Here is a 22,217-nt window from a genome sequence, read left to right as displayed (position 1 = left end):
CCATCAGCTGAAAACAAAGATATCTGGATGAAGACTGTAGCTGCACCCTTAATCCACTTCAAATCCAGGACATCATATGACATCCTATGGGCAGGAGGTGGTTAACAAAACTTGGGTTATGCTCTTGTTTATAGGCCTTTTACGCACCTTCCGAAGCCTGACTGAAAAACACTCTGTTCTGCATTGCTGCTAGGCACTCCCAGCCATTACTGCTCTCCCCCACCATGACAGTAATAAGCCCGCCGACCCCCCCCCCCCCCCCCAACGTGTGATCCACTATCCCCTCCACTACAGCATCCCCAGAGCTACTGCAACCGAGGGGGGAGAGAGCGTATGTCAGGACGGGGTGGGGGAGTATGGGGTTGAATTGGCTGGAAGTGACTAAGCAACAAAGCAGAGGAGGGGGCGGTTCAGCCAGGCTTTGAGAGCTACACCTATAGCTGGGACTTTCTTTTTTATCATCTACAGGTGCTCCTGATCTCCATAGGCAGTTATACCGGCCATAGAGGAGGAGATTTTCTTTTTGGTTGAAGGAAATTGCTCGATTGCCCCATCAACACACTCAATGCTGATTGTGTTTTCCCAGTAGGGGGAGCTGTCCTTGCCGGGAGAACACACAGTGATTACTGCTCGCTCCTATAGCTGCCGGCAATAATGTAACGAAAAACCGTTATAAAAAGGACATTTGTATTAATAGAAGAGCTCTAATCGTGAAAAACGGGTCGCATGCTGGGTCAGTAATCCGCATGGTTGCTTTGCAGTGCCGGGGTCCTGGGTGCAATTCCAATCAGGACCTCATCGGCAAGGAATTCAAATGTTTTCCATGTTTGCGAGTTTCCTTTTAGTAGACCAGCTTTCTCCCAACAAAAGCCATTGCAGCATTGTAATTGGTAAAGAGGGACGGCGGTAGGATTAGGAGATTGTAAACTCTTCTAGGCCAGCAATTTAGGTCAGTGACTCGGTGTAATCTGTAAAGCTCTGCATAGCACATCAGGCAATAAAAATTACATTTAAATGAGAAAAACAGCTGAATGCAGCGAAATGGAATCTCAATTCCACCAGAAAATATAAAAAGTCAGTGAGGTTTGGTGCTGCAACAGAACTAAAAGTATCAGCATGTCCCTCACATGGTGCGGGCTTCAACCCATTTTTACAGAAGCTGGACAAACTTTGCTTCCAAGGACAAGGCTGCGAAGTGGGACCGTACCTTTATCCCCACCCCCTCACACGCTCTCATAAAGACGTACATTCACTGACACAGCAAGCATGAATGATGCACGCACACAGGGGGGGGGGGGGGGCTCTGTCATGAGAAGGGACTTACCGGATTGAGGGTGTTACACTGGTCTATAGGATTCTTGTAGTCTGTTTTCAATTCATCAAAAGCAATTATCTGAAAAGGAGAAACAAAATAAAATTACTTTCCATCCCCAAACCCTAAAACTATGTCTGTCTGTCTCTTCTATATATCCACCTAAGGACACGCCCCTTTTCTAGCAATTTTACAAGTAAAAATTAATTTTTTGCTAGAAAATTACTTTTTATGTCACATGGTATTTGCACAGCGGTTTTTCAAACACAATATTTTTGGAGAAAATACTTTTGTAATACAAAAAAAAACTGCAATATACAGTATCTCACAAAAGTGAGTACACCCCTAAGTGACAATGTCCAAATTGGGCTCAAAGTGTCAATATTTTGTGTGGTCACCATTATTTTCCAGCACTGCCTTAACCCTCTTGGGCATGGAGTTCACCAGAGCTTCACAGGTTGTCACTGGAGTCCTCTTCCCCTCCTCCATGATGACATCACAGAGCTGGTGGATGTTAGAGACCTTGCGCTCCTCCACCTTCTGTTTGAGGATCCCCACAGATGCCCAATAGGGTTTAGGTCTGGAGACATGCTTGGCCAGTCCATCACCTTTACCCTCAGCTTCTTTAGCAAGGCAGTGGTCATCTTGGAGGTGTTTGGGGTCGTTATGTTGGAATACTGCCCTGCGGCCCAGTCTCTGAAGGGAGGGGATCATGCTCTGCTTCAGTATGTCACAGTACATGTTGGCATTCATGGTTCCCTCAATGATCTGTAGCTCCCCAGTGCCGGCAGCACTCATGCAGCCCCAGACCATGACACTCCCACCACCATGCTTGACTGTAGGAAGACACACTTGTCTTTGTACTCCTCACCTGGTTGCCCCCACACACGCCTGACACCATCTGACACCAAATAAGTTTATCTTGGTCTCATCAGAGCACAGGAGATGGTTCCAGTAATCCATGTCCTTAGTCTACTTGTCTTCAGCAAACTGTTTGCGGATCTTGTGCATCATCTTTAGAAGAGGCTTCCTTCTGGGACAACAGCCATGCAGACCAATTTGATGCAGTGTGTGGCGTATGGTCTGAGCACTGACAGGCTGACCCCCCCAACCCTTCAACCTCTGCAGCAATGCTGGCAGCACTCATACGTCTATTTCCCAAAGACAACCTCTGGATATGACGCTGAGCACGTGCACTCAACTTCTTTGGTGGACCATGGTGAGGCCTGTTCTGAGTGGAACCTGTCCTGGTAAACCGCTGTATGGTCTTGGCCACCGTGCTGCAGCTCAGTTTCAGGGTCTTGGCAATCTTCTTATAGATAAAAAATCCCAAACTAAATGAGATAATATAGCGCTTGCTGATATGTGCAGGGGACTGGGAGAGTAAAAAATGCAATATAATATAATCTAAAATTCTCTAAAACTTTAAAAGAGCTGTACCCTTAAGACATAAATATCATAAGAATAATTAATGTGCCAAAATCAAGTCCAAAAATTCACAGTGACAATAAAGTGCTGAGTGACATATAAAATAGTTCATAAGTGGTTCAGTGATAAATATTCCAAAAAAAAAAAAAAATGCCAAGAAAAGATGAAAAAGTGCTGGTGCTAAATCTTCCAATGAACCAGGATCTCCAATCATGCAGATATTAGGGTAAGATGTACACTCACCAGATGAGGTGGGTCTCAACTACCTTACGGCAAAGAGACCGATAGCGCTTTAGTGACCCTCCAGGTCAGAATGCTGGCAACTGCTGGGCTCCTGTCCCTCTCCGCTGGGATCCTCCAAGCGGAATGTGCGGGTTCCACACGGTATCCCCAGGTGTTTAAGGAAAGAAGGACATGCTCCCAATAGTACAGTACCATTAAACGAAGTTTATTCAATTAAAAGAAGTTTTATTGACCTGAGACCTTGTAAGGCCCCTTTCACACATACTGACCATTTGTCCGTTTTTCATCCATCCGTTGGCGGATTAAAAACGGACATCAATGCATTCCTATGGAAAAACGGATGACAACGGATGATCATCCATTCACATCCGTTTTCATCCGCTTCCATCAATATCAGTTTATTTTTTAACGGATGAAAGCCCTATTTTTCTTCTGTTAAAAAAACGGATCGAACGAAAAACAAACAAAAAAAAAAAAAACGGACAAAAAAACTGATACATTTTGACGTGACTGAACTGATCGGACCGTATGTGTGAAAGGGGCCTAACACTAACGAGTCACATGACACCGGGGAGGGAAAATGGCTAATTGAGCCCAATTTGGAGATTGTCACTTAGGGGTGTACTGACTTTTGTTGCCAGCGGTTTAGACATTAATGGCTGTGTGTTGAGTTATTTTGAGGGGACAGTAAATTTACACTGTTATACAAGCTGTACACTCACTACTTTACATTGTAGCAAAGTCTCATTTCTTCAGTGTTGTCACATGAAAAGATAGAATAAAATATTTACAAAAATGTATAGGGTGTACTTACTTTTGTGAGATACTGTATAATGCAATTTTTGGTCAAATATAAAAGATGTTACGCCGCGTAAATAGATACCAAACAAGTCACACTTTTAAATTGCGCACGGTCATGGAACAGCGACAAACTACAATACCTAAAAATCTCCATAGGCGATGCTTTAGAAACTTTTACAGGTTACCAATTTAGAGTTACAAAGGAGGGCCAGCGCAAGAATCATTGCTCTCGCTGTAACGTTTGCAGCGATAACGCACATGTGCGGTGCACACTCTGTTTACACATATGACTGCGGGACCTACTTATAATTACATCATCTGTGACCAGAAGAGCCGAGGGCAGAAGACCAGAAGAGCCGAGGGCAGAAGACCAGAAGAGCCGAGGGCAGAAGACCAGAAGAGCCGAGGGCAGAAGACCAGAAGAGCCGAGGGCAGAAGACCAGAAGAGCCGAGGGGAGAAGACCAGAAGAGCCGAGGGGAGAAGACCAGAAGAGCCGAGGGGAGAAGACCAGAAGAGCCGAGGGGAGAAGACCAGAAGAGCCGAGGGGAGAAGACCAGAAGAGCCGAGGGGAGAAGACCAGAAGAGCCGAGGGGAGAAGACCAGAAGAGCCGAGGGGAGCAGACCAGAAGAGCCGAGGGGAGCAGACCAGAAGAGCAGAGGGGAGCAGACCAGAAGAGCAGAGGGGAGCAGACCAGAAGAGCAGAGGGGAGCAGACCAGAAGAGCCGAGGGGAGCAGACCAGAAGAGCCGAGGGGAGCAGACCAGAAGAGCCGAGGGCAGAAGACCAGAAGAGCCGAGGGCAGAAGACCAGAAGAGCCGAGGGCAGAAGACCAGAAGAGCCGAGGGCAGAAGACCAGAAGAGCCGAGGGCAGAAGACCAGAAGAGCCGAGGGCAGAAGACCAGAAGAGCCGAGGGCAGAAGACCAGAAGAGCCGAGGGCAGAAGACCAGAAGAGCCGAGGGCAGAAGACCAGAGGGGAGAAGACCAGAGCTCGTCCCCTCCCCTTTCCTGGCCTGCATGCTTGGATAAGGGTTTGGTATGGATTTTGGGGGGGGGGGGGGGGGGACTCCGTAGTTTTTTCGACGTGGGGCTCCCCTCAAAATCTATACCAGACCCGAAGGGCCTGGTTTGGAACATGGGGGGAGGACCCCCACGCCGTTTTTTTTTTCCCCCATTTTGGTGTGGAGTTCCCCCTCAAGATTCTCAGAGCACAAGTGGCACCGCAAGTTGGATCATCCTGATCTGAATTGTGATGCGCCTTCCATTCAAATCAATAGGGAACCATTGATTTTGAACGGAGGCAGAAAAAACGCTGCTAAAAGCGACGCGGCCAAACGTGCAATAACGTCACTGGAAAAAGCTACTAAAAGCACGTTTTTACAGCTGCTTTTTCCTGGCGTTGGAAGTGGCTCTGCAGCTCGTTGTTTCTGACGCCCTGTGTGCATGGAGCCTTATTTTTCTCCCCTTCACAGGAGAGATCTCCTTACAGCTGCTTCTCATCTCTCTCCCCTCCCCCACCCTTCCAACAAGAGGCATTTTGCAACCATTGGTATTTTTCTAACATCTTAAAGGGGTTGTAAAGGCAGAAGGTGCATTCTACAGTGAGGGGAAAAAAGTATTGACCCCCTGCTGATTTTGTACGTTTGCCCACTGACAAAGAAATGATCAGTCTATAATTTTATTGGTCGGTTTATTTTACCAGTGAGAGACAGAACAACAAAAATATCCAGAAAAGCACATTTAAAAAAAAAAATGTAAAAATTGAATTTCATTTTAATGAGAGAGAAAAAATAGATTTTGATGAAACATAATACCAGATTGAGGTACCACAGAGGTAGCGGGAACCTTCTCAGAGGAGCCATATGGCGCACTCCCTCTATAAAGGTACGAATCAAAGCATGCATAGCTAACGGGCGTATGAAATATATAGCCAAAGCCGACACTTGGCCTTTGATAGTGCCCAAAGCCGACCCCTTTTCAACTCCTTTCTGCAGAAAGGCCAAGACCCTAGCTATCGAAAACAAGCGAGGGAACACCTTCAGTGATTCATATCATAAAATATACGATTTCACGTACGATGATATGTCTTCCTAGAAGTCGACTTTGTGATTCCTACGCTGTTGAAGGCTACGAAGTCAGAAAGACCTCTCTCTCTCTCTCAACACCTGGCTTTCAACAGCCATGCTGTTAAAGCCAGTCACTGTAAAGCAGGATTGAAGATTGGACCTTGAGACAACAGATCTTCCCTGAGAGGAAGTCTCAAAGGAGCATCAGCGACAAACCTTACTAGGTCTGCATACCAAGACTGGCGAGGCCAATCCAGAGTCACCAGAATGGCCTGAATCCCTTCCAGCTCTATCCTGCGCAGAAGCCTTGGCAGGAGTTTCAAGGGAGGAAAGACATAAATTAGCCGATACTGACTACAAGAAGCCACCAGAGCATCTGTGGCGATCGGCCAGAGGATCACGAGACCTGGCTATGAATCTCTGAACCTTCTTGTTGAGGCGAGAAGCAAACAGATCTACCTCGGGAGTGCCCCACCGAACACAAAGGAGATGAAACAGGGACCACTCCTCTTGATCCAACACCTGACGACTCAGACAATCTGCCTGCCAGTTTTCCACAACTGGAATGTGTACCAAGGTACCAGGTGGGCCCAAATCCGAAACAGATTACCTCCCACCTAGGATGGGGGTGCTGTCAGCCAAGGGGAAGCTGCGACTCAGGGTGCTCCAGGTCGTGTGTGTCCCAGCGAGATGGTCAACTCACAGGCTCGTCCCCATCCACTGGGGCACTGTCGTGGCAAGGCCTAGTTCTGGACTATAACCTGCTCATGCTCACTGGCCAGGCTGGCAGACCTTAAGGATCTAGATTATCCAGTGCAAAACCTTAGCTGGCTGTTGCTTGTAGTTCCTCTGGATCTTGGTCCTCAGGAACTAACTAGTGAAAATAAAAAAATAAAAATCACTTTCCTATAATAGCGAAGACCAAAGTCCCAGCAGGAAGCAAGGTCCTATTCCTTAAACTAGACAGAAAAACTGTTTTATGACAGCTGGGTGTGTGGGGTTACACCTGCAGGGACAGCCCCTATAGGTGTGGTTAAGCTTTTTTTCCTGCCTAGTGCCTGTTCCTGATAGGAGGAGCATAACCCTATAGACTGACTAGATGGAGCTGCGTCTGTCGAACGATAGAGAAATAAGTATTTGATCCCCTATCAATCAGCAAGATTTCTGGCTTCCAGGTGTCTTCTATACAGGTAATGAGCTGAGATTAGGAGGATTCTCTTAAAAGGGAACGCTCCTAATCTCAGCTTGTTACCTGTATAGAAGACACCTGGCCACAGAAGCAATCAGATTCCAATCTCTCCACCATGGCCAAGACCAAAGAGCTGTCCAAGGATGTCAGGGAGAAGATTGTAGACCTACACAAGGCTGGAATGGCTACAAGACCATCGCCAAGCAGCTTGGTGAGAGGTGACAACAGTTGGTTGGAAGAAACAGAAAATAACTGTCAGTCTCCCTCAGTCTGGGGCTCCATGGAGGATCTCACCTCATGGAGGTTCAATGATGATGGAGAACGGTGAGGAATCAGCCCAGAACTACACAGGAGAATCTTCTCAATGATCTCAGCTGGGACCATCGTCACCAAGAAAACAATTGGTAACACTACGCCGAGAAGGACTGAAATCCCGCAGCACCCACAAGGTCCCCCTGCTGAAGAAATCACATGGTACAGCCCGTCTGATGTTTGCTAATGAACATCTGAATGATTCAGAGGAAAACTGGGTGAAAGTGTTGATGCCAAAGAGCTTGAATTTGGTCTCATCTGACTACAACTCAACTCGCTGTGTTTGGAGGAGGAGGAATGCTGACTATGACGTCATGTCATCGCTTCCAGGTTACTACATCAGAGTCTTCGGCCAGCGGGCGTATGTGCCAGCTGGTCTGGTCGCTCTGGCCTCCCGGTGGGACGGGATCCAACAAGGGAATTTTTATTAATAAAATGTATGTTTTAGACCCATGTCACCCTTGTTTGACCATCAGCGGGCCATCTGTATCCATTGGCCGGACTCGCTCTTCTATGGCGGATGTGTATTTATACATATGCAATTCATGTTTTACCTTTTGATCAAGTGTATACAATAAATTTAATTTTAAATGTATCTTTTTCTTTTTTATCTATTATGCTCACCATTGCATATTCCACACCCTCCAAAGTCCCCTCTTTTTATTGAGTGGGGTTTGACTCCCTGTAGTTCCTTGTTGGGCCCCGGAGAACCTCCCTCACTTTAGTTTTGATTATCTTTATTGGGATGCGGGTGTGGTTGATTGCAATTATTCTCAACACCCATCCCCTCTTTTCCTATATATGTATGTTTTATTATAAATTTGGCATAGAAGTTCCCTTTTAACCACTTAAGGACTGGAAGGTTTTACTCCCTTAATGACCAGGCCCTTTTTTGCGATTAGAACGGACAATTGCGCGGTCGTGCAATGAATGCTGTACTCAAATAAAATTGATGTCCTTTTTTTTCCCACAAGTAGAGCTTTCTTATGGTGGTATTTGATCACCTGCCAAAAATATGCACTGTCACTGTACTGACACTGGCAGGGAATGGGTTAACACCAGGAGCGATCAAAGGGTTAAATGTGTGCCTATGGAGTGCTTTCTTACTGTGTGGGGGTTGTAATCACTGGATGAACATAGAGATCAGTGTTACTAAATAGCAGGATCCGTGTGTTCATCACTGACAGAACAGCGGTCTGCTGTGTTTACATCGGCAGACCGCTGTTCTGTCTCTATGGGGAGTGATCGTGGGGGCCCACCTATCTGCTACAGGAAGCGATGTACAGGTAACGTTGTTTTGCGTAACAGAGCCCACCTGCGGCAAGTGGGTAAAGTCCCCGTGCATCTGTGGGGGTCTTTGTTGTAAAACTATTTAAGGCGACGCTGGGGCAGGCAGGAAAAGGTTAAAAACGCAATTTGGAAGCAAACTGTTCTTCACCCCAAAAATAGAAACTATTTTCCTAATTTCCTGAATCTTCTACAAGACCCGGGTGATGTCATTGGCAGAGCTGGAAGCTTGGACCCCCCAAGGAGGCAGGGCTCGAAGCCTGGACCCCCCAAGGAGGCAGGGCTCGAAGCCTGGACCCCCCAAGAGGCAGGGCCCGAAGCCTGGACCCCCCAGGAGGCAGGGCCCGAAGCCTGGACCCCCCAGGAGGCAGGGCCCGAAGCCTGGACCCCCCAGGAGGCAGGGCCCGAAGCCTGGACCCCCCAGGAGGCAGGGCCCGAAGCCAGGACCCCCCAGGAGGCAGGGCCCGAAGCCTGGACCCCCCAGGAGGCAGGGCCCGAAGCCTGGACCCCCCAGGAGGCAGGGCCCGAAGCCTGGACCCCCCAGGAGGCAGGGCCCGAAGCCAGGACCCCCCAGGAGGCAGGGCCCGAAGCCTGGACCCCCCAGGAGGCAGGGCCCGAAGCCAGGACCCCCCAGGAGGCAGGGCCCGAAGCCTGGACCCCCCAGGAGGCAGGGCCCGAAGCCTGGACCCCCCAGGAGGGAGGGCCCGAAGCCTGGACCCCCCAGGAGGCAGGGCCCGAAGCCTGGACCCCCCAGGAGGCAGGGCCCGAAGCCTGGACCCCCCAGGAGGCAGGGCCCGAAGCCTGGACCCCCCAGGAGGCAGGGCCCGAAGCCTGGACCCCCCAGGAGGCAGGGCTCGAAGCCTGGACCCCCCAGGAGGCAGGGCTCGAAGCCTGGACCCCCCAAGAGGCAGGGCTCGAAGCCTGGGACCCCCCCCCCCCAAGAGGCAGGGCTCGAAGCCTGGACCCCCCCCCCCAAGAGGCAGGGCTCGAAGCCTGCACCCCCCCCCCCAAGAGGCAGGGCTCGAAGCCTGGACCCCCCCCCCCCCCAAGAGGCAGGGCTCGAAGCCTGGACCCCCCCAAGAGGCAGGGCTCGAAGCCTGGACCCCCCCAAGAGGCAGGGCTCGAAGCCTGGACCCCCCCAAGAGGCAGGGCTCGAAGCCTGGACCCCCCCAAGAGGCAGGGCTCGAAGCCTGGACCCCCCCAAGAGGCAGGGCTCGAAGCCTGGACCCCCCCAAGAGGCAGGGCTCGAAGCCTGGACCCCCCCAAGAGGCAGGGCTCGAAGCCTGGACCCCCCCAAGAGGCAGGGCTCGAAGCCTGGACCCCCCCAAGAGGCAGGGCTCGAAGCCTGGACCCCCCCAAGAGGCAGGGCTCGAAGCTTGGACCCCCCAGGAGGCAGGGCTCGAAGCCTGGACCCCCCCCCAAGAGGCAGGGCTCGAAGCCTGGGACCCCCCCCCAAGAGGCAGGGCTCGAAGCCTGGACCCCCCCCCCCCCCAAGAGGCAGGGCTCGAAGCCTGGACCCCCCCCCCCCCCCAAGAGGCAGGGCTCGAAGCCTGGACCCCCCCAAGAGGCAGGGCTCGAAGCCTGGACCCCCCCAAGAGGCAGGGCTCGAAGCCTGGACCCCCCCAAGAGGCAGGGCTCGAAGCCTGGACCCCCCCAAGAGGCAGGGCTCGAAGCCTGGACCCCCCCAAGAGGCAGGGCTCGAAGCCTGGACCCCCCCAAGAGGCAGGGCTCGAAGCCTGGACCCCCCCAAGAGGCAGGGCTCGAAGCCTGGACCCCCCCAAGAGGCAGGGCTCGAAGCCTGGACCCCCCCCAAGAGGCAGGGCTCGAAGCCTGGACCCCCCCCAAGAGGCAGGGCTCGAAGCCTGGACCCCCCCCAAGAGGCAGGGCTCGAAGCCTGGACCCCCCCCAAGAGGCAGGGCTCGAAGCCTGGACCCCCCCCAAGAGGCAGGGCTCGAAGCCTGGACCCCCCCCAAGAGGCAGGGCTCGAAGCCTGGACCCCCCCCAAGAGGCAGGGCTCGAAGCCTGGACCCCCCCAAGAGGCAGGGCTCGAAGCCTGGACCCCCCCAAGAGGCAGGGCTCGAAGCCTGGACCCCCCCAAGAGGCAGGGCTCGAAGCCTGGACCCCCCCAAGAGGCAGGGCTCGAAGCCTGGACCCCCCCAAGAGGCAGGGCTCGAAGCCTGGACCCCCCCAAGAGGCAGGGCTCGAAGCCTGGACCCCCCCAAGAGGCAGGGCTCGAAGCCTGGACCCCCCCAAGAGGCAGGGCTCGAAGCCTGGACCCCCCCAAGAGGCAGGGCTCGAAGCCTGGACCCCCCCAAGAGGCAGGGCTCGAAGCCTGGACCCCCCCAAGAGGCAGGGCTCGAAGCCTGGACCCCCCCAAGAGGCAGGGCTCGAAGCCTGGACCCCCCCAAGAGGCAGGGCTCGAAGCCTGGACCCCCCCAAGAGGCAGGGCTCGAAGCCTGGACCCACCCCAAGAGGCAGGGCTCGAAGCCTGGACCCACCCCAAGAGGCAGGGCTCGAAGCCTGACCCCCCCAAGAGGCAGGGCTCGAAGCCTGACCCCCCCAAGAGGCAGGGCTCGAAGCTTGGACCCCCCCAAGAGGCAGGGCTCGAAGCCTGGACCCCCCCAAGAGGCAGGGCTCGAAGCCTGGACCCCCCCAAGAGGCAGGGCTCGAAGCCTGGACCCCCCAAGAGGCAGGGCTCGAAGTCTGGACCCCCCAAGAGGCAGGGCTCGAAGCCTGGAACCCCAGGAGGAAGGGCCAGAAGCCTAGACACCAGGAGGAAGGGCTGGATTGCAGTCTTGCTGTAATTGAAGCTCCCAGATGTGCGGGAAGGGGACATCACCCAGACTTCCCAGCAGCATTAGAGGAGGGGGGTGAGGTTTTATTTTGTTGACAGGTTTACCAATGACATTATTAAAGGGAATAGATCGGTGAGAGGAGGGAATTAGCAGACCTTGTGTGTGCCATGGGGTGATGTATTACAGAGGGTGGAGGATGGTTTCTTTTTGCACACTTTACATCATTGCCTGAACTTCGCACTATGACCAACACAGAGTGATAATTAAGAAATGAACCTTCTACTAGCAGGAGGAGGAGGTGCAGATAGAGATCCCATCCTCCTCTCTATACTCCAGGAACCCCTGAGATCACAGAGCCGCCATAATGCAAATCTTTACTTCAACCTGGCCAGGCTGCCGTGCTTTACTGCAATAAAAAAGGGTGGTCAGGACTTGGCTGTGCATTATGACGGAGGGGGAGGGGGGGGGGATCTGAAAACTGGCTGAACAGAGTTCAAACCTCTGTACTGTATTTGTGAATGTATATTGGCTCTATTTGTTATTTCATCTATTAAAGTAAAATGGAAAATGTATGACAAAGTATTCAATGTGAAGCGGCACTGAGAAGGTGGAGGGAGGTCACACCTGGGAGGAGGATCAGCACTCCGCTCTTCCATCACTCACCTCTCTACTCTGACAGGAGGGACTGTTTGTTCTGTTCCAGCTGAATTCTATCCAACTGACATTAGGGAGTTCATTAATTCTGTCCCATATGAAGCCACATTCACACAGGACTACAGTGTACACCCATGTGAGGGCCGAGTGTGTATGATCGGGGGTGTACAGGTGTTCCTGCCAGTCCCATTCATGTCAATTGGGCTGCACACGGACGCTGCTCCCAATCTGACAGCCGGGCGAGAGTGGACCTGGCCGCTGCTCCCAATCCCACAGCCGGGCGACAGTGGACCTGGCCGCTGCCCCCAATCCCACAGCCGGGCGACAGTGGACCTGGCCGCTGCCCCCAATCCCACAGCCGGGCGACAGTGGACACGGTCGCTGCCCCGAATCCCACAGCCGGGCGACAGTGGACACGGCCGCTGCCCCCAATCCCACAGCCGGGCGACAGTGGACACGGCCGCTGCCCCCAATCCCACAGCCGGCGGGAGTGGACCTGGCCGCTGCCCCGAATCCGACAGCCGGGCGACAGTGAACCTGGCCGCTGCTCCCAATCCCACAGCCGGGCGACAGTGGACACGGCCGCTGTTCCCGACACGGCCGGACTCCCAATCCCACAGCCGGGCGAGAGTGGACACGGCCGCTGCCCCCAATCCCACAGCCGGGCGGGAGTGGACACAAAAGCTGCCAATCATGTTCAATTACAGGGAGCACATTACCCATGAGAGGGCGGCTCTAACGGACCTGCGACCCACAATGTGTTTGTGTGCTTCCTTCCAGTGTTGAACATAGAAATCAGATATTACAGCGTCCCCCATACAAAACTAACCAAGAATAGCTTGTATAAGATCTGAAACATTCATTGAGCAAACTCACGCCGAATATAAACCCTTTTTTTTTTTTTTTTTTACACACATTATTATAAGTGTAAACACATCCCACAGTAGGCAATAGGTGAGTTAATCAGCACAATCAATGATGTGTGGAAGACAGGTGGGTGAGCGGATATTAGCATCTGCTATGAGTCTGACTGTGCGGAGCCGTCTCCTATTGGCAATAGACAGCTAGGCCTTTACCATGGATCCTCGGCCTAGAGTCCCAGAGTCTGTGTGTCTTGGGGAGATGTGGACTTAAATCCAAAGTAACATAAATCCAAGCGCCCCCCCCAGCATACACCCCACAAACAGCAGGGTTCCCGCACAAGCCAGGGCCCATAGTCAGTAGGCAAGAGGCTAGCCTGCCGTCCCCTCCAAAAGCCCCTGTCCTGAGTGAGTTTGTGGCCTGGTCATTAAGGGGGCAAATCCTTCCAGTCCAGAACTGGTTAACTTTAGCTAAATAACTAGCAGTCATCAAGCTCCTGAAGTACAATACACATTATTATCAGTGTAAACACAGAACCCACAGTAGACAATAGGTGAGTTAATTAGCACAATCAGCTTGCAGTCCCCGCCAAAAGCCCCGTCCTGAGAGAGTTTGTCACAGCAGCGCCATCAGAAGATCTCATACAGGGGGTGGATGTGAGAGCATCTGATCTGTCATCTGCAGTGCTGGACTAGCGGCCCCTGCAGGCAGAAATAGTGTCAGTGAGGGACCTCATGTCAGAGGTCCCCCCCCCCCAATCATGTCAGGGATTTCCCCCATCATGTCAGAGGTCCCCCCCCCCCCCAATCATGTCAGGGATTTCCCCCATCATGTCAGAGGTCCCCCCCCCCCCAATCATGTCAGGGATTTCCCCCATCATGTCAGAGGTCCCCCCCCCCAATCATGTCAGGGATTTCCCCCATCATGTCAGAGGTCCCCCCCCCCAATCATGTCAGGGATTTCCCCCATCATGTCAGAGGTCCCCCCCCCCCCCAATCATGTCAGGGATTTCCCCCATCATGTCAGAGGTCCCCCCCCCCAATCATGTCAGGGATTTCCCCCATCATGTCAGAGGTCCCCCCCCCCCCCAATCATGTCAGGGATTTCCCCCATCATGTCAGAGGTCCCCTCCAAAATCACAGGTCCCACCCATCACGTCAAAGGTCCCCCACAAATCACAGGTCCTCCCCCCATCACGTCAGAGATCTCCTCCATTACATCAGAGGCCTTCCTAATCACATCAGAGGTCCCCCCAAATCACAGGGCCCCCCATCATGTCAGAGGTCCCCCCCCCAATCATGTCAGGGATTTCCCCCATTATGTCAGAGGTCTCCCACCCAAAATCACATCAGAGGTCCCCCCATTACATCAGAGGTCCCCCCATTACATCAGAGGTCTTCCTCATGTCAGAGGTACCCCCCCCCCCCAATCACAGGGCCCCCATCATGTCAGAGATCCCCTCCAAAATCACAGGTCCCACTCATTGTGTCAAAGGTCCCCCACAAATCACAGGTCCTCCCCCATCAAATCAGAGGGTCCCCCCAAATCACAGGTCCCCCATCACATCAGAGGGTCCCCCCAAATCACAGGACCCCCCCATTCACGTCGGAGATCCCCTCCAAAATCAGATATCTCCCACAAATCACAAGTCCTCCCCCATCAAGTCCGAGGTCACCCCATCACATCAGAGGGTCCCCCCCAAATCACAGGACCCCCCCATTCATGTCAGAGATCTCCTCCAAAATCACAGGTCTCCCACAAATCACAGGTCTCCCCCATCAAGTCAGAAGTCCCCCATCACATCAGAGGGTCCCCCCAAATCACAGGTCCCCCATCACCTCAGAGGTCGTCCCCCCCCCCCCCCCCCAATTACATCAGAGGCCTCCCTCATGTCACAGGTCCCCCCAGCACATCAAAGGGCCCTCATTGGTTACCCCAGGACAACCTGCCATAGCAGTTCCTATGTGATCCCAGTCAGGTGACCCCCCGTACTGTGTACAATTTGTGGGGTCACCATTATAGCTTGGACCCATCCCCCATCCCATATACGGATTATGAGGGAACTTGGTTGCTACTGGCAACACCCTTCTTCACAACGCCCCTCCCCCTATATGACTGTAGACCAGGATGACTTGTTGCCCCTGGCAACCAACACCCTGATAGGAAAGCTGGAGCAGGCCGTCACCCATAGCAACCATCTCACTGATTGGCTGTGGGGGTACCAGTGATGGGGGGCGGGGAGTGTCAGCTCCCCCTCTCTGTGTGTCTCCCCGGTACTCACATGCCAGATAGCGAAGAAGATGAGGGCGGCGGTGAGGAGCAGAGCCAGCATATAGCAGAAGGCCGCGAACGTGAACGCCATGTTCAGTCCGGGGAGCGAGGAGGAGGCGGCCGGCGCGGGGGCTGCTGGGAAAAATCATTCACCGGGCCGCCGCTCGGCCTCAGGAGACGTCAAGGGGGAGCGCGCACGCAGAGCTGTGAGCAGTCAGAGGCCGGAGGGCGCGCACGTCGCTTACCAAACCCCGGGCCCGCGCGCGCAGGGCTGTGAGGCAGCAAAGGCGGAGGGGAGCGCGCCAGCCGGGTCTCTGAGGGGAGAAGCGGGGGCGCGCCTCCTCAGTCCTGTCACCCATTGATGGAGAATGTCCAATGGCAGCCCCCTCATCCCCATCACTCCTCCTCAGCCTCCATAACTCATCCCCATCACTCCTCCTCAGTCTCCATAACTCATCCCCATCACTCCTCCTCAGTCTCCATAACTCATCCCCATCACTCCTCCTCAGCCTCCATAACTCATCCCCATCACTCCTCCTCAGCCTCCATAACTCATCCCCATCACTCCTCCTCAGCCTCCATAACTCATCCCCATCACTCCTCCTCAGTCTCCATAACTCATCCCCATCACTCCTCCTCAGCCTCCATAACAATCCCCATCACTCCTCCTCAGTCTCCATAACAATCCCCATCACTCCTCCTCAGTCTCCATAACTCATCCCCATCACTCCTCCTCAGTCTCCATAACAATCCCCATCACTCCTCCTCAGTCTCCATAACAATCCCCATCACTCCTCCTCAGCCTCCATAACTCATCCCCATCACTCCTCCTCAGTCTCCATAACAATCCCCATCACTCCTCCTCAGTCTCCATAACTCATCCCCATCACTCCTCCTCAGTCTCCATAACAATCCCCATCACTCCTCCTCAGTCTCCATAACAATCCCCATCACTCCTCCTCAGCCTCCATAACTCATCCCCATCACTCCTCCTCAGTCTCCATAACTCATCCCCATCACTCCTCCTCAGTCTCCATAACTCATCCCCATCACTCCTCCTCAGTCTCCATAACTCATCCCCATCACTCCTCCTCAGCCTCCATAACTCATCCCCATCACTCCTCCTCAGTCTCCATAACTCATCCCCATCACTCCTCCTCAGCCTCCATAACTCATCCCCATCACTCCTCCTCAGTCTCCATAACTCATCCCCATCACTCCTCCTCAGCCTCCATAACTCATCCCCATCACTCCTCCTCAGCCTCCATAACTCATCCCCATCACTCCTCCTCAGTCTCCATAACAATCCATATTATTATATCATAACCCCTTCCTGTCAGCCATTCACTTCTATTAAAGGGTAACCCCCCCCCCCCCCCCCCCCCATCTATTACTGGAAATTACACCTCAAATCAGGTTTTTTTTCTGAAAGCAGAGACCCCAGAGAATAAAATGGCGGTCATTCCAATTTTTATGTAACAACATATTAGCGCAACAGTTTACGAAACGCTGAATTTCTGTAAAAAGTACGCTAAAATTCATCGATTCTATCTATTTTGAGCACAAAAATGCAAAGTATTGACAAATTTGTTTGGGTAAAATATAAAAGATGAGTTTGTGTCAAGTAAATCGATCCGCAACGCGATAAACCTGAGAATTGCACGCGCCTTGTATTTTCCATACGAGATGCAATAAAAGGCCCTTCAGGGTCGTCGGTTTAGAGATAGCCGCGAATTACGGTCCTAGGGATATTGATCGCACTCCGGCGTGTACGGCGATACCTCACATGCATGGCGCAATTTATGTCTACGTGTGCCTGCAACCGCTCTATGCTAGCGTTTCCATCGCGGTGTGTAGGAAGGGGTGACGGTGCAGCTTTTACATTGGTTTTTTATATTTGATTTAGGCCGCTATCACCAGGGATGTGCAGAGACCTTTGGAGGGCTCAAAGTATAACGCCCCGTCACACATTCTGTCCGTTTCTTTGGCGGATCTGAACGGATGCCCAATGCATCTCTATGGGGCATCGGATGTCAGCGGAGACAAGTCCACTGACATCCGATCCGATCCGTCAAATCTGGACGGATGGAAACCCTATTTTCCATGCGTCCAGCGGATCGGATCGGATGGGATTGGATGAGAACGAACAGACAGTCCGTTCCCATCCGATTCCCCCATAGAGAATAGAGGGGACCTGACAGCTCTGTCTCTGCACACAGCGTGGAGACAAAGCTGCCATCCGCCTGCTCAGCGGGGATCGGCGGATCGATCCCTTGCTGAGAAAAATGCAGTCAGGTGTGAAAGGGGCCTAAGGCTGCTTTCACCAGGGCCGTGCAGAGTCCTTTGGAGGGGTCAAAGAATAACGCCCCGGTCACACATTCTGTCTGTCCGTTATTTAACCATCCGTTGACGGATGAAAAACAGACATCAATGCATCTCTATGGAAAAACGGATGTGAGCGCCGGTTCACATTAGTGCGATCACAGAGATCGCATGTAATTCGGAGCGCACTGCTCCTAAAATTAAATGCGATCTCATGTGCGGTGCAAATTTCAGCCATACAGTTTGCATGGCTGAATTTGCACCGCAATCGCACTAAACACGCACAGGACCCTTTTTTTAATCTGCAGCAGAATCGGATCGCATTGTGGTTCACACTAGTGCGATCCGATTCTGTGCGAACTTGCAGATCGCACTGCGATATGCGATCTCAACTGGGGGTGTCGTTAACTTTTAATTGACACCCCCAGCGTATCGCATATGGCAGTGTGAACACGCTGTATATTCGCAGCGTTCCTGCATTGCACAAATGTGAACCGGCACTAAGTGGATGATCATCCATTTACATCCGTTTTTTTAAACTGATCAAAGCTTTATTTTTCTTCCGTTAAAAAAAAAAACCAGATCGGACGAAAATGCAATGATGTAAACTGGCGAATGGTCGGTTTTTCATCCGTTTTTGCATTGGTAGTGGATGTAAAAAAAAAAAAAAAAAACTGAGGAAAAACTGATGATCACGGATGAAAAACCGAGGAATACTTCATCCATTTTAACGTGACTAAACTGATAAAATGAACGGTCCGCATGTGTGAAAGGACCCTAAAAGAGGCACATGGAACACGGCTTCATATATAGGGCCGTGCTCAAAATATCTATAAAGCAATGTATGGCGACGCATTCCTTCCTGATACGCGTATCGATACGGATGATTCTGTACTGATAGGGCAGAAGAATGCTGGAATGCGGCTTTGAAAAAGAAACAGAACAGAAAAGACTATTTTAAGTTTAAAAGTTAAAAAAATATTTTGTGTCTTAAGTTGTGGCAACCTGAAGGCTTTTTCTTCCCTGTTATACAGAATAATAAAGAAGGTACTGCTGGTGGGTACTACTGCCTGGTACTGCTGCCTGGTACTGCTGCCTGGTACTGCTGGTGTTTACTGCTGGTGGGTACTGCTGACTGGTACTGCTGACTGGTACTGCTGGTGGGTACTGCTGACTGGTACTGCTGACTGGTACTGCTGACTGGTACTGCTGGTGTTTACTGCTGGTGGGTACTGCTGACTGGTACTGCTGGTGGGTACTGCTGACTTGTACTGCTGGTGGGGCCTGCTGCCTGGTACTGCTGATGGGTACTGCTGACTGGTACTGCTGGTGGGTACAACAGAAGAAAAGATCAGCGCTAGCCACAGTTGTTAATGTAGACATTAGGACAGCAGCCCATGTGAACCAATAAGGTTCATTGAAGAACATATGTTAAAAAATTAGATTCCAAACCGGTAATTTGTTGCAATGAAGCTGCTGGTCAATGGGGGGTACACAGCACACGTCACCACTGGATGAAGTCCGCACTGTGGGGGGGAGGATACCTTGGATGATGAATTGCTCAACCGACACACAAAAGGGGGAGGGAGGGGGGCACACCGAACCAGCCCATGTCCACTATGAGCTGCTGGTGGGTACAACTGCCTGGTACTGCTGCCTTGTACTGCTGACTGGTACTGCTGGCGAGTACTGCTGACTGGTACTGCTGGTGGGTACTGCTGGCTGGTACTGCTGGCGGGTACTGATGGCTGGTACTGAGGGCAGGTACTGCTGGCTGGTACTGCTGGCAGGTACTGCTGATAGGTACTACTGCCTGGTACTGCTGGCGGGTACTGCAGGCTGGTACTGCTGGTGGTAATTGCTGACCGGTACTGCTGGTGGGTACTACTGCCTGGTACTGCTGGCTGGTACGTAATGCTGACCGGTACTGCTGGTGGGTACTGCTGGTGGTAATTGTTGACCAGTACTGCTGGTGGGTACCGCTGGCTGGTACTGATGGTGGGAACTGCTGATGAGTACTGCTGGCGGGAAATGCTGGTGGGTACTGCTGGTGGGTAATGCTGGTGCTAATTGGGGACGGGTACTGCTGGCTGGTACTGATGGCAGGTACTGTTGGTGGGTACTGCTGGCTGGTACTGGTAGTGGGCACTGCTGGCTGGTACTGCTGGTGGGTACTGCTGGCGGGAAATGCTGGTGGGTACTGCTGGCAGGTACTGTTGGCGGGTACTGCTGGCTGGTACTGGTAGTGGGCACTGCTGGCTGGTACTGCTGGTGGGTACTGCTGGTGGGTACTGCTGGCTGGTACTGTTAGCAGTACTGCTGGCGGGAAATGCTGGTGGGTACTAATGGCAGGAAATGCTGGTGGGTACTGATGGCAGGTACTGTTAGCAGGTACATGCAGAGCGGATGCTTTCTGTATCTCTCCTCTCACAGGCGGAGTTTATTTGACATCACCCCGCCTGTGACAGGAAGGAGCCGGAAGTATACAGGAAGCATCGGCTCCATTCTGACTTGGGAATACACTGACAGCCGAGCAGCCAGGACATGGCGCAGCACTTGCAGGTAGGACCAAAGTAGTGCAGGGACTACTTTGAAGTCGCACAGATATGAACGATACTCATTGGAAATCATGGGGTAAGACTTGTCATGCAACTTTCCAGTCCCAAGCCGCACAAATGTGAAAGAAGCCTTACAGTTGCCAAACGCCTAACTGTAAAATATACATCGTGATTTTTACGTCAAATACCGGGGGGTGATGGCTGCAGCTAGATGCCATAACCCCGGTATTTTCTTTTCCCTCAGGCACCGAACGTTCAGATAAAAGTGATCCCACAGTGCAGCCATCCACCGGCTATTTAACGTCAAAATCATGGCACACCCCTCCCGCCGCTTCTAAAATTGATCCCGCGGCAATCCCAGTGGTTCTTACGTCACCGATCGCTGAGTCATGCAATCGATCGTTTAGACCCCAGATCTCTCCATAAAGAGGACCGCCCTGCGGTATTATCACAAGGGATGGTTACATTTTTTGCGATATCAATAAAAGTCAGACGGTAGCAACGATGGGACAGTAGAGATCCAGGAAGGCCCTGCAGCCTCCGTGAGGGGGTCAGGTGGGAACAAATGGGCTGCAGGGTCCATACTGAACCTGAGGAACCCGCCATGCAAAATTTCAAAAAAAATTACATATTTTTTTTTTAAAGCGGCGGCCCCACAGCGCCGAACCCCCCCCCGCGCGGCCATATTGCATTTTCATAAAATAACAGCGGCTGTAGATTGAAAAGGAAAGGTAATTTTTAATAACATTCAAATACAATATGACTTGTTTCGTAATTGTATTCGCTATTTTATTTTTCTTTATTTGCTATATTTGTTCCCATGAAAGTGGAGTTACTCTTTAAAAAAAAAAACACAGACGGAGGCGGGTATCAGATCACTGCCCTCCTCACTAACTCGTGACAAAGGACCGGCCTATCTCACACCACGCTGTCACTTACGTAACAATGCCACTATCAGCTGCACCCTGGGGAAAGATTTTCCAGCTCGCGGGACCACAATCTACCAGCAGGCTAAGAGTGATTGTCACTGGGCCAATTAACCCTTTAAATGCCACCACCTCCATTTGGTCAGAGCGGGAGGACGCTCGTAATTCTAGCAATTATAATTTTAGAATAATCGTCTGTAACACACACTGTCACCACAGACAGGAATGTTCATAGGATTTATCCTATACAGTAACACTCTTCAAGATACAGGTTTTATTTTTTAGCTCGCATTAAGAGCTTAGGAACAAGGTTAACACTTTTCAAAATAAGGCTTTAATAATGAAAAGATCAAAGTTGGTGCAAATAAAATATCTACAGATAAAAGGTGTTTCAAAGAAATAGAGACATCATTTCAGCAATAGAGAAATAAGGTAGAATTGCAGAGGAAGGATACTTGCAATCAATGTCCTGGGTGTTATCAGAGTTCAGTCGATGAGCCAGGTGTTATCGGTTCTCAAACTTGACAGATGTTCCTGCTTTGATGGTAAAGGAGAACTATCTCAACTGGTTAGGGGGTCTCCCTTTTTCTCTGGGATCAAAGGGGTGTTGACAGATGGCCCTGACCAATAAAACAGAGTATCCCATGGGCTGTCCAGAGTTTATGACAATATCAGGTCCCTCCTCTACAGAAGGTTTTATACCACTATTCAGATCTTCCAATATGTACCAGTTGCATTCTTGAAACTGATTTGGGTTTTTTACAGTAAGGGCAATAAGATTGTGGAACTCGCTTCCACAAATGGTGGTAACTGCGGGGAGTATGGCTACTTTTAAAAGACTCCTGGACATACATCTCCAACATCAAAACATTCAGGGTTGTGGGAAATGAATACGTCCACACACACCTACATGGGTTGAACTGGAAAGACTATTGTCTTTATTCAACCTCAACTACTATGTAACTATGTATGTAATTGTTCAGCATTGAATTTCGCATCCAGGGATACTAAACACAGAGTAGCTCAGATAAACCTGTCACCCAGGGAATATCTGACAGCTATCTTCCCTTCTATATGTGCTAGTGTGGTCATGTATGACCGTATTTCGTTCAGTACAACATTTCTCATTCAAATATATACTTTTTGTTAATGTGTCATGTTCCGGTCTGAGTTAACCACTTAAGCCCCGGAAG

At 51.5% G+C, this 22,217-nt stretch overlaps 1 protein-coding gene across 1 annotated transcript in view; it reads right to left on the bottom strand.

Annotated features, from left to right (window-relative positions):
- Window positions 1–15,414, bottom strand: part of CNIH1 (cornichon family member 1) — a 36,113-nt gene extending 20,699 nt beyond the window's left edge. The window contains exons 1-2 of the mRNA XM_082275389.1: window positions 15,229–15,414; window positions 1,325–1,393 (exon numbers count right to left, since the gene is read on the bottom strand). Of these exons, the coding sequence (XP_082131515.1) occupies window positions 1,325–1,393; window positions 15,229–15,309 (150 nt within the window). The 5' untranslated portion in view covers window positions 15,310–15,414. The remainder of the gene's footprint in view (window positions 1–1,324; window positions 1,394–15,228) is intronic.
- Window positions 15,415–22,217: the final 6,803 nt, after the last annotated feature.

This window comes from Pelophylax lessonae (genome assembly GCF_965119305.1).
Source record: "Pelophylax lessonae genome assembly, chromosome: 13".
In the NCBI taxonomy this organism is placed as follows: Eukaryota; Metazoa; Chordata; class Amphibia; order Anura; family Ranidae; genus Pelophylax; species Pelophylax lessonae.
The sequence above is the reverse complement of the archived record's forward strand: the minus strand, read 5'-3'. Positions and strand labels throughout refer to the sequence as shown.